The sequence below is a fragment of the Chiloscyllium plagiosum genome, unplaced genomic scaffold, assembly GCF_037043375.1.
Source record: "Chiloscyllium plagiosum isolate Xiang-an unplaced genomic scaffold, Cpla_swu_hap1 HiC_scaffold_27, whole genome shotgun sequence".
NCBI lineage: Eukaryota > Metazoa > Chordata > Chondrichthyes > Orectolobiformes > Hemiscylliidae > Chiloscyllium > Chiloscyllium plagiosum.
Window position 1 is genome coordinate 69,832,153 of NW_028270165.1, and position 25,241 is coordinate 69,857,393.

At 45.9% G+C, this 25,241-nt stretch overlaps 1 protein-coding gene across 1 annotated transcript; it reads left to right on the forward strand.

Annotated features, from left to right (window-relative positions):
• The first annotated feature begins 399 nt into the window (after positions 1–399).
• LOC122543601 (uncharacterized) lies at positions 400–18,689 on the forward strand. The gene is made up of 3 exons (XM_043682431.2): positions 400–500; positions 821–1,019; positions 14,252–18,689. The coding sequence occupies exon 3, from the start codon at positions 14,342–14,344 to the stop codon at positions 15,068–15,070; it is 729 nt and encodes a 242-aa protein (XP_043538366.1). The 5' UTR covers positions 400–500; positions 821–1,019; positions 14,252–14,341; the 3' UTR covers positions 15,071–18,689.
• Positions 18,690–25,241: the final 6,552 nt, after the last annotated feature.

A 25,241-nucleotide genomic window follows, 5' to 3' on the forward strand; every position in this document is an offset into this window, starting at 1 on the left:
GGTGTTGCGTGATTTTTTTTTTAAGTGCAGTGATTTAATCATTTATTCACAGTGATTGACGGCTGCTCCAGACCAGCAGCAGTGGGCGGGGCTGGCGGACCACGCGGAAGCGGCTGGTCCTCCAACCAATGGGAGTGAGCGGGGGGGGGCGGGGCGAGCGGGGGGGCGGGGCGAGCGGGGGGGGGGGCGGGGCGAGCGGGGGCGAGCGGGGCGAGCGGGGGGGCGAGCGGGGGGGCGGCGGGGCGGGGCGAGGCGGGGCGAGCGGGGGGGCGGGGCGAGCGGGGGGGGGGGGGCGGGGCGAGCGGGGGGGGGCGGGGCGAGCGGGGGGGCGGGGCGAGCGGGGTGGCACGTGACCAACAACGCTGCCGGAGCAGGGTGGCACGTGACCAGCAGCGCGGCCGGCGCAGGGTCAGTGCGACGGTCTCCTGCGGCTATTCGGGAAAGTGGGGGGGGGGCCGGCGTTAACTGGGAGAGAGAGAAAGAAAGAAAAAAATAAATGAGTGAGCTTGTATTTGGGACCTTTGATTTGTGCGGGGACGCAAGACCCGAGTTAGAAACTCGCGGTGCCGCTTTTGCACGAACGAGAAAACGGCTGCTGGGCTCGGGCTGGTTGTCAGGCCTCAGTTTAAGCGCCGCCATCTTTGTGAGGGGCAAGGTGTAGCAGGGCGCATGCGCATTCTCCTCCTCTGCACGGGGGCGATTTGCAGAGGGGCATTCACACAGCGATCTTGCAAGAGAAACATTTGTTTTATTTGCAAATGTCTATCCTGGACTGACAGCGATTATTTTTTTTTTTGCTTTTTGTCAATTCGTTTTGCAGGATATTTAATTGAGAATAGACCGGGATCTCAAAACAAGTTCTGACAGTCAGTGGAGTCATCACGATCTGAACACCACTGGCATTTAACTGTGCGAGGTTAAAAGGTTTGTTCTCTTCTGCTTGCGGGAATATGATTCCGAAAACGTTTGTAACTCGAAAGCAGCAAGCTGTTGCAATTCGTGAAGAGGTCGCCCATGAGGTATGTGCTGAGTTTTGCAATTGAGGACATAAGAAGCAGGAGCAGGCAGCCCGGCTCTTTGACCCATTGGATAATGGGTCATCTTATCGTGGACTCAGATCCACTTATCCAGGCTCTCACTATATCCCTTAGTTACTGTGCTTTTTTTAAAGAAAATGTTTAATGAAGTAACGTTAACGACTTCACCGGGCAAGGAGTTCCATAGGTTAACAACCCTCTCAATTCAGCAGGCAAGGTAGCATCCGAGGAGCAGGAAAATTGACGTTTCGGGCAAAAGCCCTTCATCAGGACTGAAGGCAGGGAGACTCCAGGGTGGAGAGATAAATGGGAGGGAAGTGGGGGTGGGGAGAAGGTAGCAAAGAGTACAATAGGTGGATGGGCGTGGGGGTGACGGTGATAGGTTAAAGAGTAGCTTCAGGACAGAGATGACCTGGGGATTGTGGTGAGAGAGAGGGACTCACTCAGATTCTTGTGGAGAGAGGACGAGAACTTCTTCAAGGCAAAGTTTAAAATCACACAACACCAGATTATAGTCCAACAGGTTTAATTGGAAGCACACTTACTTTCGGAGCGTCGCTCCTTCATCAGGTGGATGTAGAGGGCTCAATCCTAACACACAGAATTTATAGCAAAACTTTACCGTGTAATGTAACTGAAATTATACATTGAAAAATTGATTGTCTGTTAAGCCTTTCATCTGTTAAAATACCATGATAGTTTCACTTCTTTCATGTGTAAATCACAAAACCTTTTTTTTTTAAAGTTGCATTCTCAGGTTAGCTGTTAAGAATGGTGATAGCTAGACAATATGTTGAAGGTGTTAGCCCCCTGTGTTCTCTGTCTATGACATGATGTTTAGATTGATTCTAATCTTAAAAAGTGAGATAACTTTTGGGCGGCACGGTGGCACAGTGGTTAGCACTGCTGCCTCACAGCACCAGAGACCCTTCCTGTCTCAGACGACTGTCTGTGTGGAGTTTGCACATTCTCCCCGTGTCTGCGTGGGTTTCCTCCGGGTGCTCCGGTTTCCTCCCACAATCCAAAAATGTGCAGGTTAGGTGAATTGGCCATGCTAAATTGCCCGTAGTGTTAGGTGAAGGGGTAAATGTAGGGGAATGGGTCTGGGTGGGTTGTGCTTCGGCGGGTCGGTGTGGACTTGTTGGGCCGCAGGGCCTGTTTCCACACTGTAAGTAATCTAATCTAATAACGGAGTTTTACATGAAGTCATGCAGTTTTTGAGCAAAGTACAGTGTAACTCTGCAAGTACAAATTCACCCCACAAAATATGTGTGCATGTGGGTCTTTGTCTATCTGTGTGTGTGTCTGTCTGTCTGGGTTGGGGGTTGAGAGTGTGAGAAAGTGAAAGTGTACGTGTGTGTGTGTGTAGTGAGTGCAGAGTATCTTAAGTCTGTGAGGGGATGCATATGGGAGTGTGTGTCTGGAAGCGTGTGTGTGTGTGTATAGTACAATGATGGTCACCTGTACTGTGACATGAACCCAAGGTCCCGGTTGAGGCCCTCCCTAAGGGTACTGAACTTAGCTATCAGCCTCTGCTTGGCCACTTTTCGCTGCTGCCTGTCCCAAAGTCAGCCTTGGAGGATGGTCACCCGAAGGTCCGAGGTCGAATGTCCTGGACCACTGAAGTGTTCCTCGACTGGGAGGGAACCCTCCTGTCTTTTGAATGTTGTGCGGTGCCCATTCATCTGTTGTTGTAGCCTTTGCTCGGTTTCCCCAATGTACCATGCCTCTGGGCATTCTTGCCTGCAACGTATAATATAGACAACGTTGGCTGAGTCACATGAGTACCTGCCATGTACAAAGTGGGAGGTATCCCCACATGTAATGCTGGTATCTATGTCCACACTCTGACACGTCTTGCAGCACCTACCGTGACAGGGTTGTATGGAGTTGTCCTGAGAGCTTGCTACAAACAATGATCTGTTTGAGGTTTGGCGGTTGTTTAAAGGCTACCATCCTACAACTCATCCGCTTTATCCTTGATCACAACGTCTTCACCTTTGACAACCAGTTCTTCATCCAGAAACATGGAACAGCCATGGGGACCAAATTTGCACCACAATATGCCAACATTTTTATTCGAACCAACAGGTTCGAACAAGACTTCTTCTCTATCTCCAACCAACATTATACATCAGTTACATTGACAACATTTACTTCCTCTGCACCCATGGCGAGGAGTCACTGATAAAACTACACAGTGACATCAACAAGTTTCATCCCACCATCAAACTCACCATGGACTACTCTCGACTGTCTGTCTCAATCTTGGACACTTGCATCTCCATCAAGGATGGACACCTCTGCACCATTCCACCCTGACCTTAAATTTACCTGGACCATCTCTGACACCTCCCTCCCCTTCCTGGACCTCTCCATCTCCATCAGTGACGACCGACTTGACACTGACATCTTCTACAAGCCCACCGACTCCCACAGCTACCTGGATTACACCTCTTCCCACCCTACCTCTTGCAAAAATGCCATCCCGTATTCCCAATTCCTCCACCTCCGCCGTATCTGCTCCCAGGAGGAGCGGTTCCACCATAGAACACACCAGATGGCCTCCTCCTTTAGAGACCGCAATTTCCCTTCCCACGTGGTTAAAGATGCCCTCCAACGCATCTCATCCACATCCCGCACCTCCGCCCTCAGACCCAACCCCTCCAACCGCAACAAGGACAGAACGCCCCTGGTGCTCACCTTCCACCCTACCAACCTTCGCATAAACCAAATCATCCGCCGACATTTCCGCCACCTCCAAAAAGACCCCACCACCAGGGATATATTTCCCTCCCCACCCCTCTCCGCCTTCCGCAAAGACCGTTCCCTCCGTGACTACCTGGTCAGGTCCACGCCCCCCTACGACCCACCCTCCCATCCTGGCACTTTCCCCTGCCACCGCAGGAACTGTAAAACCTGCGCCCACACCTCCTCCCTCACCTCTATCCAAGGCCCCAAAGGAGCTTTCCACATCCATCAAAGTTTTACCTGCACATCCACTAATATCATCTATTGTATCCGTTGCTCCCGATGCAGTCTCCTCTACATTGGGGAGACTGGGCGCCTCCTAGCAGAGCGCTTTAGGGAACATCTCCGAGACACCCGCACCAATCAACCAAATCGCCCAGTGGCTCAACATTTCAACTTCCCCCTCCCACTCTGCCGGGGATATGGAGGTGCTGGGCCTCCTCCACCGCCGCTCCCTCACCACCAGACGCCTGGAGGAAGAACGCCTCATCTTCCGCCTCGGAACACTTCAACCCCAGGGCATCAATGTGGATTTCAACAGTTTCCTCATTTCCCCTTCCCCCACCTCATCCTAGCTTCTAACCTCCAGCAACTCGATCCCCTGACCTGTCCGGACTTGTCCGACCTGCCCAGCTCCTTTTCCACCTATCCACTCCACCCTCTCCTCCCTGACCTATCACCTTCATCTCCTTCCCCACTGACCTATTGTACTCTATGCTACTCTATCCCCACCCCCACCCTCCTCTAGCTTATCTCTCCACGCTTCAGGCTCTCTGCCTTTATTCCTGATGAAGGGCTTTTGCCCGAAACGTCGATTTTGCCTGTCCTCGGATGCTGCCTGAATTGCTGTGCTCTTCCAGCACCACTGATCCAGAATCTGGTTTCCAGCATCTGCAGTCATTGTTTTTACCTCTGCACCACACTCTACCGCAAACCCACGGACAACCTCACAATGCTACACTTCTCCAGCTTCCACCCAAAACATATTAAAACAGCCATTCCCTATGGACAAGCCCTACGCGTACACCGGATCTGCTCAGATGAGGAGGAACGTGACGGACACCTGGAAGGACTCATGGATGCCCTCACAAGAACAGAGTATGATGCCCAACTCATCGGCCAGTTTCAACGTGCCACAGCAAGGAACCGTAATGACCTCCTCAGGAGACAGACACGTGCTGCAACCGACAGGGTACCCTTCGTTGTTCAGTATTTCCCAGGAGCTGAAAAACTACACCATGTTCTTCGTGACCTACAACACATTATCGATGAGGATGAACACCTCACCAAGACCTTCCCCACACCTCCACTACTAGCTTTAAACAACTGCCAAACTTCAAACAGATCGTTGTTTGTAGCAAGCTGCCCGGCTCTCAGGACAACTCCATACAACCCTGTCACGGTGGACGCTGCAAGACGTGTCAGAGACTGGACATAGATACCACTATTACGCGTGGGGACACCTCCCACCTTGTACATGGCAGGTACTCATGTGATCAAAAAAGATTTTGTGATTTACACATGAAAGAAGTGAAACTGTCATGGTGTTCTAACAGATGAAAGGCTTAACAGACAATCAATTTTTCAATGTATAATTTCAGTTACATCACACTGTAAATTTTTGCTATAAATTCTGTGTGTTAGGATTGAGCCCTCTACATCCACCTGATGAAGGAGCGACTCTCTGAAAGCTTGTGTGCTTCCAATTAAACTTGTTAGACTATAACCTGGTGTTGTGTGATTTTTATTTTAACTTTGTACACCCCAGTCCCATACCGGCATCTCCAAATCCATCTTCAAGGCAGGTATCCTTGCAAGAGGATTTGCAGTAAGGTTAAAATCACTTGTGGAGAGAGGAGGAGAACTTTTCCAGCACCAGTCTAACCTAGACTCTGATTTCTACTAGACTCTCCACGAGAATCTGTCATGATTCGGAGATGCCAGTGTTGGACTGGGGTGTACAAAGTTAAAAATCACACGACACCAGGTTATAGTCCAACAGGTTTAATTGAAAGCACACTAGCTATTGGGGTGCCGCTCCTTCATCAGGTGGTTGTGGAAAGGAGCGGCGCTCCAAAAGCTAGTGTGCTTCCAATTAAACTTGTTGGACTATAACCTGGTGTCATGTGATTTTTAACATTTAAACAAGAATGAGTGAGTCTCTCTCTCACTGCAACCCCCAGGTCATCTCCTCTGCCCTGAAGCTACTCTTTGCGACCTTTCTCCACCCTCCCCTCTGACCTATCACCTTCATCCCCACCCCTATTTCTCCCGCCATGTCGTTTGGTAGGGTACTCTGGGATGCATTCCATCAGGGTCAGCAGACTTGACTATCCTTAGATCCATTAGCTTTCCCAACACTACCTCTTCCGTAATAATTGTTTCCAGGTCCTCAACCATAATAATTGTTTTCAGGTCCTCACCCAACTTCGTCTCTTTGTCAATTGCTGGCATGAAATAGAAAGTGCACTGGTGCTAATTTTCCAAAATTTGCTGGACTCTGGGACAGTCCCAGCAGATTGGAAAACAGCAAATGGGATGCCACTGTTTAAAAATGGAGGTAGACAGAAGATGGGAAATTATAGACCGGTTAGCTCAACCTCTGTAGTGGGGGGAGATGCTTGTGTCTGTTATTGGTGTCCTCCACTGTGAAGACTGGTACAAAATGCCTCTGCCATTTCATCATATCCCATAACTTAATGCCCCTTCTCATCCTCTGAAGGACCAACATTTACTTTAGCCACTTTTTTTTTCATTTTATATATTTATAGAAACTTGTGCTATCTCTCTTTATATTCTGTGCTTTTCTTTTCTCCTGTTTTACCTGACTTTTGTTTGTAGCTCTGTTTGTGGCTTTCTATTGACCTTTTAAAGTTTTCCCAATCTACTAGTTTTGTGCTGTTTTTGGCCACTTTGTATGCCTTTTTTTGATTTTGATAGCCTCGCCTATTTCCTTAGACACCCGTGGCAGATTACCCTTTTTTTTTCTTACAGTCCTTCCTTTTCACTGGAGTATACTTTTGCTAAGCACTTTGAAAAATTGCTTTGAAAGTCCTCCACTGAGGAAGGTGATATTGGACTGAGAGGGATTCCTCCCTACCTGTCACTCCTGCCTGCTTCCGAAAAGAGACAGTGGCAGAGAAACTGATTTGAAGCCTATCTAACGACACTATTCCATTATCATCCGTATGTTTATCCAATGACCATTTTAAATCCCCTTGAAAGTTGGTGAGTCTACTACTGTTGCAGGCAGGGCATTCCATGCCCTTACTACCCTCTGATGAAATAACCTACCTCTGACCTGTATCTGCCACCCTTCACTTTAAAGCGATGACCCCTCATGCTAGTCATCACAATCAGAGGAAAAGGGCTCTCGCTGTCCACCCTATCTAATCCTCTGATCATCTTGTATGTCTCTGTTAAGTCACCTCTTAACCTCCTTCTCTCTAACAAAAACAGCCTAAAGTCCCTTAGCCTTTCCTCATAAGACCTTTCCTCATAAGATCTTTCCTCCATTCCAGTCAACCTTCTGGTAAATCTCCTCTGCATCCTTTCCAAATGCATCCATATCCTTCCTATAGTGCAGTGACCAGAACTGTACGCAATAGTCCAAGTTTAGCCGCACCAGAGTTTTGTACAGCTGCAACATGACCTCATAGCTCCAAAATTCAATCCCTCGACCAATAAAAGCTAACACACCGTACACCTTAACAACCCTGTCAACCTGGGTGGCAACTTTTGGGGATCTATGCACATGGACACTGAGATCTCTCTGCTCATCTACACGACCAAGAATCTTACCATTAGCCCAGTACTTTATGTTCCTGTTACTCCTTCTGAAGTGAATCACTTTACACTTTTCCGGATTAAACTCCATTTGCCACCACCAGTCCAGCTCTGCAACTTATCTATATCCCTCTGTAACTTGCAACATCCTTCCGCACTGTTCACAACTCCACCGACTTTAGTGTCATCTGCACATTTACTAACCCATCCTTCTACACCCTCATTTATAAAATGACCAACAGCAGTGGCCCCAAAACAATCCTGCAGTTTACCACTGGTAACTAAACTCCAGGATGAACATTTCCCGTCAGTCACCTTTGTTTCAGCCAGCCAATTTCTGATCCAAACTGCGAAATCACCCTTAGTCCCATGCTTCTGTATTTGCGCAATAGCCTACCGTAGTGAACCTTAACAAATGCTTTACTGAAATCCATAAACAGCACATCAAAGAACAAAGAAAATTTACAGCCCAGGAACAGGCCCTTCGGCCCTCCAAGCCTGAGCCGATCCAAATGTCCTGTCTAAACTTGTCGGTCAATTTCTAAGCATCTGTATCCCTCTACTCCCCACCAACTCATGCATCTGTCCAGATGCATCTTAAATGAATCTACCGTGCCTGCCTCTACCACCTCTGCTGGCAACGCGTTCCAAACGCCCACCACCCTCTGTGTGAAGTACTTGCCACGTGTATCCCCCTTAACTTTCCACCTCTCACCTTGAAAGCATGACCTCTGGTTATTGAAACCTTCACCTTGGGGGAAAAAGCTTGTCTCTATCCACCCTGTCTATACCCTTCATGATTTTGTAAACCTCAATTTCCTTTTGTTTTCTAGTGAAAATAAACCTAACCTGCTCAACCTTTCTTCATAGCTAGCACCTTCCATACCAGGCAACATCCTCGTAAACCTCCTCTGCACCCTCTCCAAAGCGTCCACATCCTTTTGGGAATGTGGCGTCCAGAACTGTACACAGTATTCGAAATGCAGCCGAACCAATGTCTTGTACAATTTTAACATGACTTGCTAGCTCTTATACTCAACATCCGGTTCAATGAAGGCAAGCATACTATATGCCTTCTGGACCACTCTATCCACCTGTGCAGCAGCCTTCAGGGTGCAATGGATCTGCACTCCCAGATCTCTCTGCCCCTCAACTTTTCCAAAGGCTCTTCCATTCATTGTATAATTTTGTTCTAGAATTAGACTTGCCTAAATGCATCACCTCACATTTGTCTGGATTGAAAGCCATCTGCCACTTTTCCGCCCAACTCTCCTGCCTGTCTATATTCTCCTGTATTCTCTGACAGTCCCTTATGCTTTCTGCTGCTCCACCAATCTTCGTGTCATCTGCAAACTTACTGATCATACCAACGGTACCCTCTTCTAGATCATTTATGTATATTACAAACAACAGTGACCCCAACACTGACCCCTGTGGAACACCACTGGTCACCTTTCTCCATTTCGAGAAACTCCCTTCAACTACTACTGTCTCCTGTTACTCAACCAGTTCTTTATCCACCTACTGGAACACCCTGCACACCATGTGACTTCACTTTCTCCATTAGTCTACCATGGGAACCTTATCAAACACCTTACTAAAGTCCATGTATATGACATCAACAGCCCTTCCTTCTTCTAACAACTTGATCACTTCCTCGAAGAACTCTATCAAGTTGGTAAGGCACGATCTCCCCCGCACAAAACCATGTTGCCCATTACCGGTAAGTTCATTCCTTTCCAAATATAAATAGATCCTATCCCTTAGTACCCTCTCCAACAACTTCCCTACCACCGACGTCCGGCTCACTGGTCTGTAGTTACCCTGAATATCCCTACTACCCTTCTTGTACAGGGGGACAACATGAGCAACCTTCCAGTCCGCCGGTACCTCACCTGTATTTCAGGATGCCACAAAGATATATCTGTCAGGGCCCCAGCTATTTCCTCTCTCACCTCCCTCAGCAACGTGGGATAGATCCCATCTGGTCCTGGGGATTTGTCCACCTTAATAACTTCAAGCATACCCAACACATCTTCCCTACTTATGCCAGATTAATCAAACTTCCAACTCTAATCTCAAGATTCATCATGTTCCTCTCCTCATTGAACATTGATGCAAAGTAATCATTCAGAATCTCACCCATTCTCTCAGGTTCAGCACACAGCCTTCCTTCATTATCTTTTAGTGGACCAATCCATTCTCTAGTTACCCGCTTGCTTCTTATATAAGAATAAAATGCTTTGGGGATTTTCCCTAATTGTGCTTGCTAAAGCTATTTCATGACCCCTTTTAGCCCGCTTGATTCCTTGTTTAAGACTTGTCTGACTTTTCTGATATTCCTTCAGGGCACGTTCTGTTCTTAGCTGCCGAGACCTTATGTACGCTTCCCTTTTCCGTAGTTGTACAATTTCTCCTGTCATCCATGGTTCACTAATCTTGCCCTTCCTATCCTTTGCCTTCAACAGGACATGCCTATCCTGCACTGCCGTTAAGCTATCTTTGAAAGCCTCCCACACCCCAAATGTGGACTTCCCTTCAAATAACTGTGTTCAATCCACATTTCCCAGCTCCTACCTAATTTTGATATAATTGGCCTTGGCCCACTTTAGCACTCTTCCCTTAGGGCTACTCTCTTCTTTATCTACGAGTTTTATAAAACTTACAGATTTCTGGTCACTGTTCCCAAAGAAATCCCCCACCGCAACTTCTACCACTTGACCTGGCTCATTCCCCAGTACCAGGTCCAATATGGCCCCTTCCTTCGTCGGACTATTGACATACTGCTCTAGAAAATTCTCCTGGATGCTTAGTGCAAATTCTACTCCATCCAGACCTCTGACACTAAGTGTATTCCAGTCAATGTTGGGAAAATCAAAATCTCCCAACACCACTACCCTATTGCCTCTATATCTATTCATAATCTGTTTACCTATTTGTTCTTCTACCTCCCGCGCACTGTTGGGCGGTCTGTAATACAGCCCCAACAATGTAACTGCACCCTTCTTATTTCTCAGCTCCACCCATAATGCCTCACTACCCAAGACCACCATAGTGTCCTCCTTTAGCACAGCCGTGATATCGTCCCTGACCAGCAATGCAACTCCACCCCCCCCCCCCTTTTACTTCCCTCCCTGTCCTGTCTGAAGCGTCTATGCCCTGGAACATTTAGTTGCCAATCATCATGCCCTTCCTTCAACCAAGTCTCTGTGATGGCAAGAATGTCATACTCCCAGGCACCAATCCAAGCCGTAAGTTCATCTGCCTTACACACTATACTCCTTGCATTAAAGTAGATGCATTTCAGGCCACCAGTTCTTTTGCGCTCACCTGCTGTCTGCCTACTCTTCCCTTTATTAATGCTATCTTCATAATTCTTACAGTCTCCAGTCTCCACCTCGCTGCCTACTTGTTTTCTCTTCTGGTTCCCAGTCCCCTGCCACATCAGTTTAAAACCTCCCCAATAGCAGTAGCAAAAAAACTCCCCCAAGGACATTGGGGGAGTTACCCTTCCCCTCATCCACCTGTTAGATCACCTTCTGAATGAACACAATAAGGTTTCTGAGGCACGACTTACCCTTCACAAAGCCATGTTGACTATCCCTAATCAAATTATTCCTTCCGAGATGATTACCAATCCTATCTCTTCTAATCCTTTCCAACACTTTACCCATAACCGAAGGCTCACTGGTCTGTAATTACCAGGGTTGTCTCTACTCCCCTTCTTGAACACGGGAACAACATTTGCTATCCTCCAGTCTTCTGGAACTATTCCTGTAGACAATGATGACATAAAGATCAAAGCCAAAGGCTCAGCAATCTCCTCCCTGGCTTCCCAGAGAATCTTAGAATAAATGCCATCCGGCCTAAGGGACTTACCTATTTTGACTCTTTCCAGAATTGCTAACATCTCCTCCTGATGAACCTCAATCCTGTCTAGTCTAGTAGCCTGTATCTCCGTATTCTCCTCGACAACGTTTTCTTTTTCCTCTGTGAATGCTAACGAAAAATATTCACTTAGCGCTTCTCCTATCTCTTCGGACTCCACGCACAACTTCCCGCTATTGACCTTGACAGGCCCGAACTTTTTCTTTTATTCCTGACATAGAAGAGAAAGCTTTAGGATTTTCTTTGATCCTACCTGCCAAAGACTTCTCATCTGCCCTTCTGGCTCTTCTTAGCTCTCTCTTTCTGTCCTTCCTGGCTAACTTGTAACACTCAAGCGCCCTAACTGAGCCTTCATGTCTCATCTTTACATAATCCTCCTCCTTCCTCTTGATAAGAGATTCAACGTCTTTAGGAAACCACAGTTCCCTCTCTCGCCACTTCCATCCTGCGTGACATGTACATACTTATCAATAGATGTTCCTTGAACAGGCTCCACATTTCAATTGTGCCCAGGCCCTGCAGTTTCCTTTCCCATCCAATGCATCCTAAACCCTACCTAATCATGTCAAAATTGTCCTTCCCCCAGTTATAATTCTTGCCCTGTGGGTATTTACCTATCCCTTTCCATCGCTAAAGTAAACACAACTGAACTGTGGTCACTATCACCAAAGTGCTCACCTATCTCCAAATGTAACACCTGCCATGGTACATTACCCAGTACCAAATCCAATATGGCTTCGCCTCTAATTGGCCTATCTACATACTGTGTCAGGAAACCCTCATGTATACATTGGACAAAAACTGACCTATCTAAGGTACTCAACATATGGTGTTTCCAATCAATATTAGGAAAGTTAAAGTCCCCCATAACAACTACCATGTTACCCTCGCTCCTATTGAGGATCATCTTTGCAACCTTTCCACTACATCTCTGGAATTTTTCAGACATTTTTGAAAACTCCCAACAGGGTGACCTGTCCTTGCCTGTTTCTACCCTCAGTCCATATTACCTCAGTAGATGAGTCCTCATCAAGCGTCCTTTCTGCCACCATCATACTGTCCTTAACCAACAATGCCACCACCTCCTCTTTTCCCACCTTTCCTGTTGTTAATGAAACATCTAAGCCACAGAACTTGCAACAACCATTTCTGTTCCTGCTCTATCCATGTCTCCGAAATGGCCACAACATCGAAGTCCCAGGTACCAACCCATGCTGCACATTCACCCACCTCATTCCAGATGCTTCTGGCGTTGAAGTAGACAGACACACTTCAAACCACCTTCCTGCTTGCCGGTACAGTCCTGTGACCTTGAAACCTTATTCATGACCTCAGAACTCTCAACCTCCTGTACACTGGAGCCACAATTCAGGTTCCTCCTGCTGACTTAGTTTAAATCCTCCTGAAGAAAATTAGCAAACCTCCACCGCCCACCCGCCTCCCAAGGATATTGGTACCCCTGTGGTTCAGGTGGAGACCATCCCATTTGTCGAGGTCCCACCTACCCCAGAATGAGCCCCAATTATCCAGGGTATCTGAATTCCTCCCTCCTGCACCATCTCTGTCGCCATGTGTTCAACTCCTCTCTCTCCCTATTCCTCACCTCGCTAGCTGGTGGCACGGGTAACAAACCAGAGATAACAAGTCTTTGTTCTCGTTCTAAGATTGTAATGATTCCTGCATCTGTCACCATTTTAAGTCCCGCCAGACCTGCTGAACATCTCCAGCATTTTCTGATTTTAATCTGGATTTCTGCCACTTTGCATAAGCACTTTGTGTCAGAGTTAGCAAACAAACAGACCCGTTGGTCTAACTTTTCCATACTGACCGGTTCTAAACTGATCTACCCCAATTAGCCAGCTTTGGCTTATATCCCCTTTAAACACTCACTGTTCATGTACCCATCCAGATGCCTTTTAAATGTTTTTAATTATCCGGGTCTCCTCTGCTCACTCATTTCATATGCAAATCATCCTCTGTGTGGAAAGAATTGCCCCTCTGGTCTCTTTCAAACCTTTCCCCTCCCACCTTAAACCTCTATCCACTAGTTTTAAGCTCCCATTACCCCGGTGAAAAGGACGTTGGCTACTCACCCAATCCATGACCTTCATGATTTTATAAACCTCAACAAGATCATTCCTCAGCCTCTGACACTCCACGCAAAAAGAGCCGCAGCCTATTCAGCCTTTTTCCCTATAGCCCAATTCTAAATCCCAGCAACGAATCTCTTCTGAATGTTTAAGTTTCGCAACATCTTTCCTACCGCAGGGAGAGCAGAACTGCATCTTCCAAGCCGAGCCTAACCAGTGTCTAATGCCGCCACAACATGGCCTCCCAACTCCTACAGTCAGTGCACTGACCAATAAAGGCAAGTATTCCAAATGCTGCTTTCACCACCCTGTCTACTTGCAAGTCCACTTCCAAGGAACTGGGTACTTGTTCTTAGCCCTTGGGATGGATTAAAGGGGCGGGGGAGAAAACAGGAACAGGACTGAGTTGTGTAAAACGTGTCTGCTTCATACCTGTCTCTCCCACCTTAATCATTCTCTCTGTTGTTTTCTGCAGTGACTGGTTTCCTTCCCTGAAGGACATTTATTAACCAGTTGGTTTTAATGAAATCCCAGCAGTTTCCCTCGGTATCATCTTCACAAATTGCTCTCTGTTTCACAGCTTGTGTTTTCCTCTAATTTCTTTTGTTTTGTCTTTGTGATTTGCAATCGGAGACTTCAAATGAAGCCACATCCGGATCTGACTGTCATTCCGTTTATCATAACCTCGTTTTTCCTCAGAATTTTGAACATTGAAGGAAAAAGCATTGTTCACAGCGGAAGAAACGGGCGTCGTCTGCACGTGGAAGAGTCTGTGAAGGTTAATCTGACATGTCCAAACGCCAGCGCAATCACCCGAGGGAGAGACGGTGGAAATGTGCGGATTGTGGGAAGGGATTTCTTTACCCATCCCAGCTGAAGACTCACCAACGCAGTCACACTGGGGAGAGCCTGTGGAAATGTGGGGATTGCGGGAGGGGTTTTCTTTACCCATCCGAACTGGAAACTCACCAACGCAGTCACACTGGGGAGAAGCCATTCACCTGCTCTGATTGTGGGATGGGATTCAGTCAGTCATCCCACTTGCGAATACACCAACGGGTTCACACTGGAGAGAGGCCATTCGCCTGCTCCGTGTGCGGGAAAGCATTCGCTCAGTCGTCTGACCTGCGGATCCACCAGCGTGTTCACACTGGAGAGAGGCCATTCACTTGCTCCGACTGTGGGAGAGGATTCACTTCCTCATCCAGCCTGCTGAAACATCAACGTATTCACACTGGGGAGAGACCATTCACCTGTTCTGAATGTGGAAGAGGGTTCAATTACACATCTAAACTACTGATACACCAGCGGATTCACACAGGGGAGAAACCATTCACCTGTCCTGAATGTGGGAAAGGATTCAATCGCTCATGTAATCTGCAGATACACCAGCGTGTTCACACTGGGGAGAGACCATTCACGTGTTCTGATTGTGGGAAAGCATTCAATTGCTCGTCGAGACTGCTGATACACCAGCGCGTCCACACCAGAGAGAAACCACTCAGCTGCCCTGATTGATTTGATTGTGTGAAAGCATTCACTCAGTCAAGCATCCTGCTGAGACACCAGCCCATTTACTCTGTGGAGAGACTGTTCACTTGTTCTGTATATGGGAAGAGATTTTGAACTGTGAGCACCACAGTGAAATGACACTGGGTGGATCCATTCCTGAAGAAGGGCTTATGCCCGAAACGTCGATTCTCCTGTTCCTTGGATGCTGCCTGACCTGCTGCGCTTTTCCAGCAACACGTTTTCAGCTCTGATCTCCAGCATCTGCAGCCCTCACTTTCTCCTTGGATCCTGTTCACCACCTGTTCTGCTTGTGTAAACATCTTTTGCTGTTTGCGAGCGCATCAGCAAATTCAAAAGAGCCATCGGTGAAGGGTTTTGCTTTTTCCTCACATTAAGGAATAAACCTTGGTCATTGAGCCGTTTGCGTTCATGTTATTAAACCCTGATCCATTTAAAGAGCTGATATTCTGGATAAATCATTGATGCAATTGTGTAGGATGGGTTTGAAAATAATCGCAATATTACTCTATATCAACACAAGCTTGTCCACCCGCATATCGGTTTCATAGGCGGCCATTCGGCCCTTTGTGTCTGTTCCAGCATTCATCACGATCATGGCTGATCATCCTACTCAATAGCCTACTCCTCCGTTCTCCCCATACACCTTGATCCTATTAGCCCCAAGTGCTGTATCCAGCTGCCTCTTGAATACATTCAATGTCTTGGCATCAACTACTTCCTGTGGTAATGAATTCCACAGGCTCACCATGCTTTGGCTGCAGAAATGTCACCTCATCTCGAACCTAAACAGTCCACCCGGAATCCGCAGACTGTGGAAGCACCCACCATTGGGAATATCTTCCCTGTCTAGTCCTGTTAGAATTTTATAAGTGTCTATTAGATTCTTCCCACCTCATTCATCTGAACTCCAGTAAAAGCAATCCTAACCTAACTGATGTGCCCTTATACGTCAGTCCAGCCATCCCAGGATCAGGCTGGCAAACCTTTGCTGCACTCCCGCGAGAGCACGAGCATCCTTCCTCAGAAAAAGCGAGCAAAACTGCTCGCAATATTCTCGGTGCGGCCTCACCACGACCCTGCATAACTGTAGTGACACATCCCCGCTCCTGTACTATTTGCCTTCTTTCCGAAGGGATTTTGAAGTTCATCTGGATTGCTTAAACAAAATGAGTTCCCTTGTAACTGTCAATGTTGGATGTTAATGCTTTTGGTATTTATATCTAAACCATGCTTTCTGGATCTATTTCTGATGATATTTACAAACGTCACAGGTTCAGTTACCTATTTGTGATTTAAAAATAGTACAAATCAGCTGTTTGTTAAAATACGTTGTGTCAGGTCTTTTTTTTTCCTACTTGTGAGTGCCTTAGAGATAAGCTAATCAGTGCCCTTCACATGAGCGGTTGGGAGAAAGAGCCTGAAAAGCTGCAAGTTTAGTTACAAGTACTGTTGACAAGTATTGTGAGATCCAGAGAAAATGGACAAAGTGTAAGAAGAGAAGAATCAACGAGTGAGCTAGGAAGGCATTGACATTACAGGCCAGTTCATGTACAAGGGGGTTAGGGTCGACTCATAGAGATGTACAGCACAGAAACAGACCCTTAGTTCAACTCGTCCATGGTGACCAGGTATCCTAACCTAATCTAGTCCCATTTGCCAGTACCCGGCCCATATCCCTCCAAACCCTTCCGATTCATATATCCATCCAAATGCCTCTTAAATGTTGCAATTGTACCAGCCTCCACTACTTCCTTTGGCAGCTTATTCCATACTCATACCACCCGCTGTAAGAAAAAGTTGCCCCTTAATTTTTTTTTTAATATCTTTCTACTCTCACCCTAAACCTATGCCCTCTAGTTCTGGACTCTCTGACCCCAGGGAAAAGATCCTATCCATGCCCCTCATAATTTTGTAAACCTCTGTAAGGTTACCCCTCAGCCTCTGACGCTCCAAGGGAAACAGCCCCAGCCTGTTTCGCCCTCTCCCTATAGTTGAAATCCTCCAACCCTGGCAACATCTTTGTAAATCTTTTCTGAACCTGTTCAATTTTCACAACATCTTTCCAATAGGAAGGAGACCAGAATTGCACGCAATATTCCAACAGTGGCCTAACCAATGTCCTGTACAGCCGCAACATGACCTCCCAACTCCTGTACTCAATACTCTGACCAATAAAGGAAAGCATACCAAACGCCTTCTTCACTATCCTATCTACCTATGACACCATTTTCAAGGAGCTATAAACCTGCACTCCAAGGTCTCTTTGTTCAGCAACACTCCCTAGGACCTTACCATTAGGTGTATAAGTCCTGCTAAGATTTGCTTTCCCAAAATACAGCACCTTGCATTTATCTGAATTAAATACTTGGCCCATATCCCTCTAAATCCTTCCTATTCATACACCCATCCAGATGCCTGTTAAATGCTGTAATTGTACCAGCCATCACCACTCTCTTTGGTAGCTCATTCCACACACACACACCCACCACCCTCTGCATGCTTAAGTTGTCCCTTAGGTCCTTATTTTATATCTTTCCCCTCTCACCCTAAAGCTGGTTTGGTGTGGTTGAATCGCATTGATTTTAACACTGGTGCTTTAATGAACAAGGTGGATGAGTTGAGGACACAAATTAAAAATGGGGTGTGATGACACTGCTCTCACTGAGACGTTGTTGAGGTTGAGGCAGGGTTTGAAGCTCAATATCCAGGAAACGGGATATTCATGTGAGACAGCGAAGGAGGCAAAAGAAGAGGCGTCTCTATTTGTTATGTTTAGGGAATGTTAGACTGCCTGTAACTGAGTAGTACAAACTGGATTGTTATGACTGGCCAAACTGAGTAGCATAAGATGGCTGCACACAACTGTTGCTGACAGCAGGATTTTATTGAGGTGGCCATTAATAGCATTTGACTCTGTCAGCCGTAGAGAAAACAATTAACATTTGCAACTAACACAAAAGGTGACAACATTAGACACATGACAATAGGTGCAGGAGTAGGCCATTCGGCCCTTCAAACCAGCACCACCATTCATTATGATCATGGCTGATCATCCACACTCAGTATCCTGTTCCTGCCTTATTCCCAAAACACGTTATTCGTCCACAAAAGGATTCAAAGCAGACCACAAACAGTTAACAGTTAAGCAAGCACAAACGGTTAATTCTCTTCCTCTCTCCCTTTCTCTCCCCTCGTTTAACATATGGGGATCCGTTAGACCTCACGACATTGTTAAAAATTATCCAAAGTCAACATTCTTTTGTTTTCCCTGTAATGAGGAATTTCTAATTAATTGGGCAGTTTCGGCAAATGTTACTCTGACAGCAGTCATTGTTAAAGTTTCAACAACATCACTGTGACCGTGATTGGGCTAGGGACCTGTCAATCTCAGTGAAAATGCTGTGTGTGTGTGAAAGAGAGCCAACGACCGAGCAACAACTCGGCTTTGCTGACCAATAGTAATCAAAGTGTGTTCTGGAAGTTGAAATGAAAGACATTCTGAAGCCTGTGGGTGTGTCTTTTTTTGTGTGTGACTTTTGTGCCGTTTTGTTTTCCTGAGTGCTGTTACTGAGCTGTAACTAAGCAAAAAAAAAGTTATATTTTGAATCCACCCCGCGTCTGGTACTCTCTTTGAAAGATATGATATCAGGGAATTTGTTACAACGATGAGAGATGATATCTTGGGAAACGCTTTAATCAAACTCCTATTTGTAGGAGCTTGTACAGTTTGTAGAGCCGATAAAGAGGCAAATTTCGGGAAAATCTAAACATAAGATCGTGATAGTGGGGGATTTTTAACTTCCCCAACATTAACTGTGGTCGTCATTCTGTGAAAGGTTTAAAGGAACTTTTAAAATGGATGCAGGACAGCAGTTGAGGCCAGTTATATAGAAATCCCAACCAGGAAGGGGGAGCTCTTGCAACCAATTTTAGATCACAAAGACAGACAAATCTTTAAAATAGCAGGGAGGGAGTATTTTTCAGACTAATGTCGTAACTCATTTAAAGAGATTCAGGAATGTTTTGGAGGAAAAAAACAAAGATGGACCTCACATCAGAGTTGTAATAAGGTTGATTTTAATAAGTCCAGGCATGATTTGGTCAGAGTGTACAGGGAGCAGATATTGTCAGGTAAATGTGCATCAGGGAACTTAAATGGGGAGATATGGAGAACTAGAAGGGGCTGTAGCGATGGGAGGAGCATACAAAGGCAGACAGGGCTTTCAACGGGGAAGGATATTACTTTATGAAAATGTTGAGCAACTGAAGGAAGATACAGATATCAGAAGGACTGGAGGTATTGGAGCAGACTTGACATATATGAAGTGATGTAGGGTTTTAAGGAGGAGGTTATTGTGATAGGGAGCACTGTCAGATTCTAAGTAGATTACGGAGGGTTGTGGGGATTGAAGGAGGTTATGGAGATTATGGAGAGAGTAAACTAAAGGAAAATGCTCAGTTGTTTTAAAGGTACATTAATGGTTAAAGGATAACAAAGTAAAAAGTAGTGCCCATTAAATCCAAGCACATATTCCTCCCTGATTTGTCTTTATCATGAGTGAGCACTGACGCAAAGTATTCATTCAGAACTAGGCCTACGCGATACATAGAACATAGAACAATACAGCGCAGAACAGGGCCTTTGGCCCTCAATGTTACACCAACCTGTGAAATATTCTCAGCTCATCCCCCTACACTATCCCATCATCATCCATGTGCTTATCCAAGGATTGTTTAAATCTCCCTAATGTGGATGAGTTAACTACATTGTCAGGCAGGGCATTCTCTGCCCTTAACACTCTCTGTTTAAAGAGCCTGCCTCTGGCATCTGTCTTAAATCTATCACCCCTCAATTTGTAGTTATGTCGCCTCGTACAAGCTGACATCATCATCCTAGGAAAAAGACTCTCACTGTAGTCCCTATCTAATCCCCTGATATATGTCTCTATCAAATCCCCTCTTAGCCTTCTTCTTTCCAATGAGAACAGACCCAAGTCTCTCAGCCTTTCCTCATAAGACCTCATAAGATATCCTTTGGGTCCACGCAGATTACTGCTGTTGTTCCTTAAATAAAATAGCATAAAGCTGAAGAAGGTTTTAAGTAGTCTGGCTGCCTGAGATGAGAATAAACATCCAGAGTCTAGGTAAAATGGATCCTATATTGTTGGGACAAGTTGTTGGAACAAAATAGCAAGGATGCATGCAAAAATTCCAATTCCCTTCTGACCACAGGAAAGGGCTGTAGGACTGAAGGATTGTCAAAATGCAACTTTCAATCAAGAAGGGAGCAAGGGATAAATTGAGAAACTACAAGCCAGTCGGTCTCACTGTAACGATGGGTAAACAATTGGAGGGACAGAATTAATTCAGAAGGATTAGTAGCTGTTTGTTTAGGGACTCATGGGATAACTGTGCAGTGAGCAATCTTTGAGTGAAATTGTTTTGCAGCCAAAACTCCCATTGACAATCCAGGCCTGTGTCACAGAGTATGCTGATAGGAATAAGAAATAGGCTTCCTTCTCTGGCTGGTCGATTAATCACGAATGTTCTGATTAACAGCCAAATGCAATGGTAAAATATCCTGTCCAAAAATGTTGCTTCTCATTGATCCAGATCGAATTCCGTTTACCACTGCTCAACCCATCTAACCAACCTGTCTATATCCTCCAGTAAACTCAGGCTATCCTCCTCACTACTTGTCATCAATTACTTTTGTATCATCTGCAAACTTACTGAATAACCCTCTGCATTTAAGTCTAAATCATTTACATAAACCAAAAACAACAAGGGCTCGCCACAGAGCACTGTGGTACTCTCACTAGACAGGAGGTTCCAATCATAAAATTATCTCTGAACTGTCACTCTCTGCTTCCGGCCACTCAGCCAATTGTGGTTCCAACTTGCCAAATTTCAAAGATACAAATCACACAACACACGGTTATAGTCCACCATGTTTAATTGGAAGCACTAGCTTTTGGAGCTCTGCTCCTATGTCAGATGGTTTATCTCTGAAAGCTACTGTTTCCAATTAAACCTGTTGGACTATAACCTGGTGTTGTGTGATTTGTTTAAACTTTGTACACCCCAGTCCAACACCAGCATCTCCAAACCATGCCAAATGTCAATACATCCCATGGGTTCTTACCTTTATCATCTATTTTCCATGCAGAACCATCCCAAATGCATTGCTGATGTCCAAAGAGACTTCCTTAAAAATGTCGACCTCGTTGACACAACTGGATAGCTCACCAAAAAAAAATTAAATCAAGTTGGTCAGATGTGAGCACCCATTTAGAAAATGCACTCGATTAATCCCTTTGCTTAACCTGTGTTTGATTCCAAATGCTGAAAGTCACCATCCCACATTCTCTGCCTTTTTTTCTCGTACTCATTCACCAGAAGGCAAAAAAAAAAATCATGTTGCTCACACATATCTCTGCTCAGTACTCAATTCTGAGGAAGGGTCACTGGATCTGAAACTTTGATTTTAGTTCGCAGATGCTGCCAGACCTGCAAACCTTTCCAGAAATTGCTGTTTTTGTTTCTGATTTCCAGCATCTGCAATTGTTTCATTGCAACTGCTCAGTTCTTGCTGTCCAAGACGCATAGGTGTGAAAATATTCATGCTGGCTCCCACACAAATGTATATGCATAGATAAGTGCACCATATATCTTTTTTTATATGCAGTGTGTTATTTCTAACTTACTGCACCTTAAATCCTGATTATCTCTGATAGAAATCCTGTAATGAAGAAAGATGCCACACTTTTAGGCAGGCAAGTAAATGAGCGAAGCTGAGAGAACAAATAATTATAATAAATATAAGAGACATACCAGAACCAACATTTCCAGACTATGCTCCTTCCCTTCTATTGTTGCACATGAACAGTATTCCCTGTCCCTCCCAGGATGAGAAATCAAGTGGAAAGGTGGAGACATTGGTTTGCTCCCAGATTTGCGAATAGGAGGAAATCTCACGCTGGTGGCTCAGTGGTTAGCACTACTGCCTCATAGTGCTGGGGACCCAGGTTCGATTCCAACCTCGGGCGACTGTCTGTGTGGAGTTTGCACCTTCTCCCTGTGTCTGCGTGAGTTTCCTCTGGGTGCTACTGTTTCCTCCCACAGTCCGAAGACGTGCAGGTCAGGTGAATTGACCATGTTAAACTGCCCATAGTGTGAGGTGCCATAGTCAGAGGGAAATAGGTCTAGGTGGGTTACTCTACGGAAGGTCAGTGTGGATGTGTTGGGCTGAAGGGCCTGCTTCTATACTGTAGGGAATCTAATTTAATCTAATCACTACGGGTCAGACAGCATCCATGGAGAGCTAACATCTTGAGTCGAGATGACACTTTATCAGAACTGAAGTGAAGTTTTGGGGGGGGGGGGAGTGTAGGGTGTTGGCGGAGAAAAGATGTTGACACGTCAGATCAACTGAGTCGAATGTGAAATTGGCAGAACAATGGTGTGTCTATCTGCCAGATTTGAAAGAGCAAGCATGTCCGAGTGGGGTGGTTTGGGACGGAGGGGAGAGAGGGCATGGTAACAGAAAATGTAACTAGTAAAGATAAAAAGGGAAGAAATTGGAGAATTATAACAAGTAAAGCTAATAGAAATCGAAGAGATGGGAGTTGGTTCGCAACTTGAAGGTGTTTAACTCAGTATTGAGTCTGGAAGATTGTGAAGTGCTTCGTCTGAAGATGAGATGTCATTCCTCAAGTTTTCACTGCGATTCACTGGTGCACTGCAGCATGCCAAGGACAGACATGTGGGCATGCGAGCAGGATGCTGTGTTAAAATGATCAGCTACAGGAAGGTTGGGGTCATGCTTGCGCACAGACAAGGGGTGTTCTGTAAAGTAGTCACCCAGTCTGCATGCCATTTCTCCAATGCAGAGTAGACCACATTGGCTGCAGCAAATGCAATACACAAGTTTGGAGGAGGTACAGGTGAAATACTGCTTCACCTGTAAAAACTGTTTCGGCTCTTGGATGGTGAGTAGGGAAAAAGTGAGGGGGTAAGAGTTGCACGTTCTGTGGTTACATGGGAAGGTGCTGTGGAAGGCTGGGTAGTGTTGGTAATTAACAAACGGAAAGGGGTGTGTTTGAGGGAATGATCCCTGTGAAATAGGTTGAACCAGGAAATCCACACCCTACTGAAGGTCAGACGTGCAGCATTCAAGTCAGATGACCCAGAAAAATACAGGGAATAAAGATATGACCTTCAGAAAGCCGCCAGCATTGCCAAGAGGCAACACCAGATCATGATAGAGGACCAAATGAACCAAATCAAATCCTGCTGCCTAAGGCGAGGTGTAAACAAAATTATAGGATATGAAATGAAGCAGAGCAAGATAGCAGACAAAGCCACATCCCTCCCTGACCCGCTCAATGCTTTCTTTATTCAGTCTGAGCAGAATGCCAGCGGGATAGTGACACCTGCCCGGCCAGATCTGTTCTATTGGTCACCGCTGCGGGCATCAGATCAGTCTTCCTGAGGTCAATGCAAGGAAATGACAGGCATGGATTGTGTCCTTGGCCGAGCACTCAGATCCTGCGCTGTCTAGCTGGTGGAGGTATTTATAAACATCATCAACCTCTCCCTCCTAAAAGGTGAAGCCCCCACCTACTTTAAGAAGGCCACCATAATCCCCGTACCTAAGAAAACACATGCAATGTGCCTGAATGACGACTGCCCAGTGGTTCTGACCGCAATAATCATGAAGTGCTTCCAGAGGCTGGTCATGGCCCACATCGAGCCCAGTCTCCCAGGCTGACTTGATCCCCCACAATTTGCCTACTGGTTCAACAGGTCCACAGCATATGCTATCTTCCGAGCCCGGCACTCATCCCTAGAACATCTGGACAACAAAAATTCTTACGTCCAACTCCTGCACATTGATTGATGCTCCACCTTCAAACACCCCTCTGAAATGTTCCTAAATCTCCGCGACCTAGGTCTTGGCTCCACCCTCCACATCTGGATCTTCGGCTTTCTGACCCACTGGCTGAAATCCATGATTATAGGTAGCTGAAACTCATCTACAATAACAACTCAACACTGGAGCCACCTTCCAAGGATGCGTCCTCAGTCCCCTGGTATACTCCCTGTGCACCACAACTATGTTGCCAAACCAACGCCGTCCATAATTCATGGACAACAAAACAATAGTGCAACGGATATCTAACAATGATGAGTCAAAATGCAAAAGGGAGATAGAAGGCTTATGGTGCAATGAGAACAACCTTTCTCTCAATGTCAACAAAACTAAAGAAATGACCATTGACTTCAGAAAAAAACGGGCAGAACATGCCTCCATTTACATCAACAGAACTGATGTTGAGAGGGTGGAGAGTGTCAGGTTCCTCAGAGAGATGATAACAGACATCCTCTACTGGGTTTCCCATGTGGCTGCGACAGTCAAGAAGCCACGACCATGCCTTTTCTGCCTCAGGCAACTTAGGAAATCTGGCATATCCCATAAAAACCATTACCTACGTCGACCGAGAACCTTATGCCCGGGTGCATAATGGTCTGGTATGGCAACTGCTCTGCCCAGGATCATAAGAAACTACAGAAGGTGAAGTGCACAGTCCAGAACATCATGGAGGCCAACTTTCCATCCATAAACTATATTGAACATCATCAATGGCACAATACACCCCAGTAATTAACTTCTACAACCACTTCCATCAGGCAGAAGATAGAGAAGCCTGAATGCACCCGCCAGCTGGTTCAGGAACAGCTTCTTCCCGGTCATTATTAGACTGATGGATGAAATGGACTGAGAAGTGGCAGATAGAGTTTAATTCGAATAAATGCAAGGTGCTGCATTCTAGGAAAGCAAATCTTAGCAGGACTTATACACTTAATGGTAAGGTCTGAGGCAGTGTTGCTGAACGAAGAGACCTTGGAGTGCAGGTTCATAGCTCCTTGAATATGGATTTGCAGGAAGATAGGATAGTGAAGAAGGCGTTTGGATGCTTTTCTATATTGAGTACAGGAGTTGGCAGGACATTGGTTAGGCCACTGTGGAATATTGCATGTAATTCTGGTTTCCTTCCTATCAGAAAGATGTTGCAAAACGTGAAAGGGTTCAAAAACATTTACAGGATGTTGCCAGAATTGGAGGATTTGAGCTACAGGGAGAGGTTGAATA

Coding starts and splice junctions, on each gene's coding strand:
- LOC122543601 (XM_043682431.2), top strand. CDS start 14,342: ATGTCCAAACGCCAGCGCAATCACCCGAGGGAGAGACGGTGGAAATGT.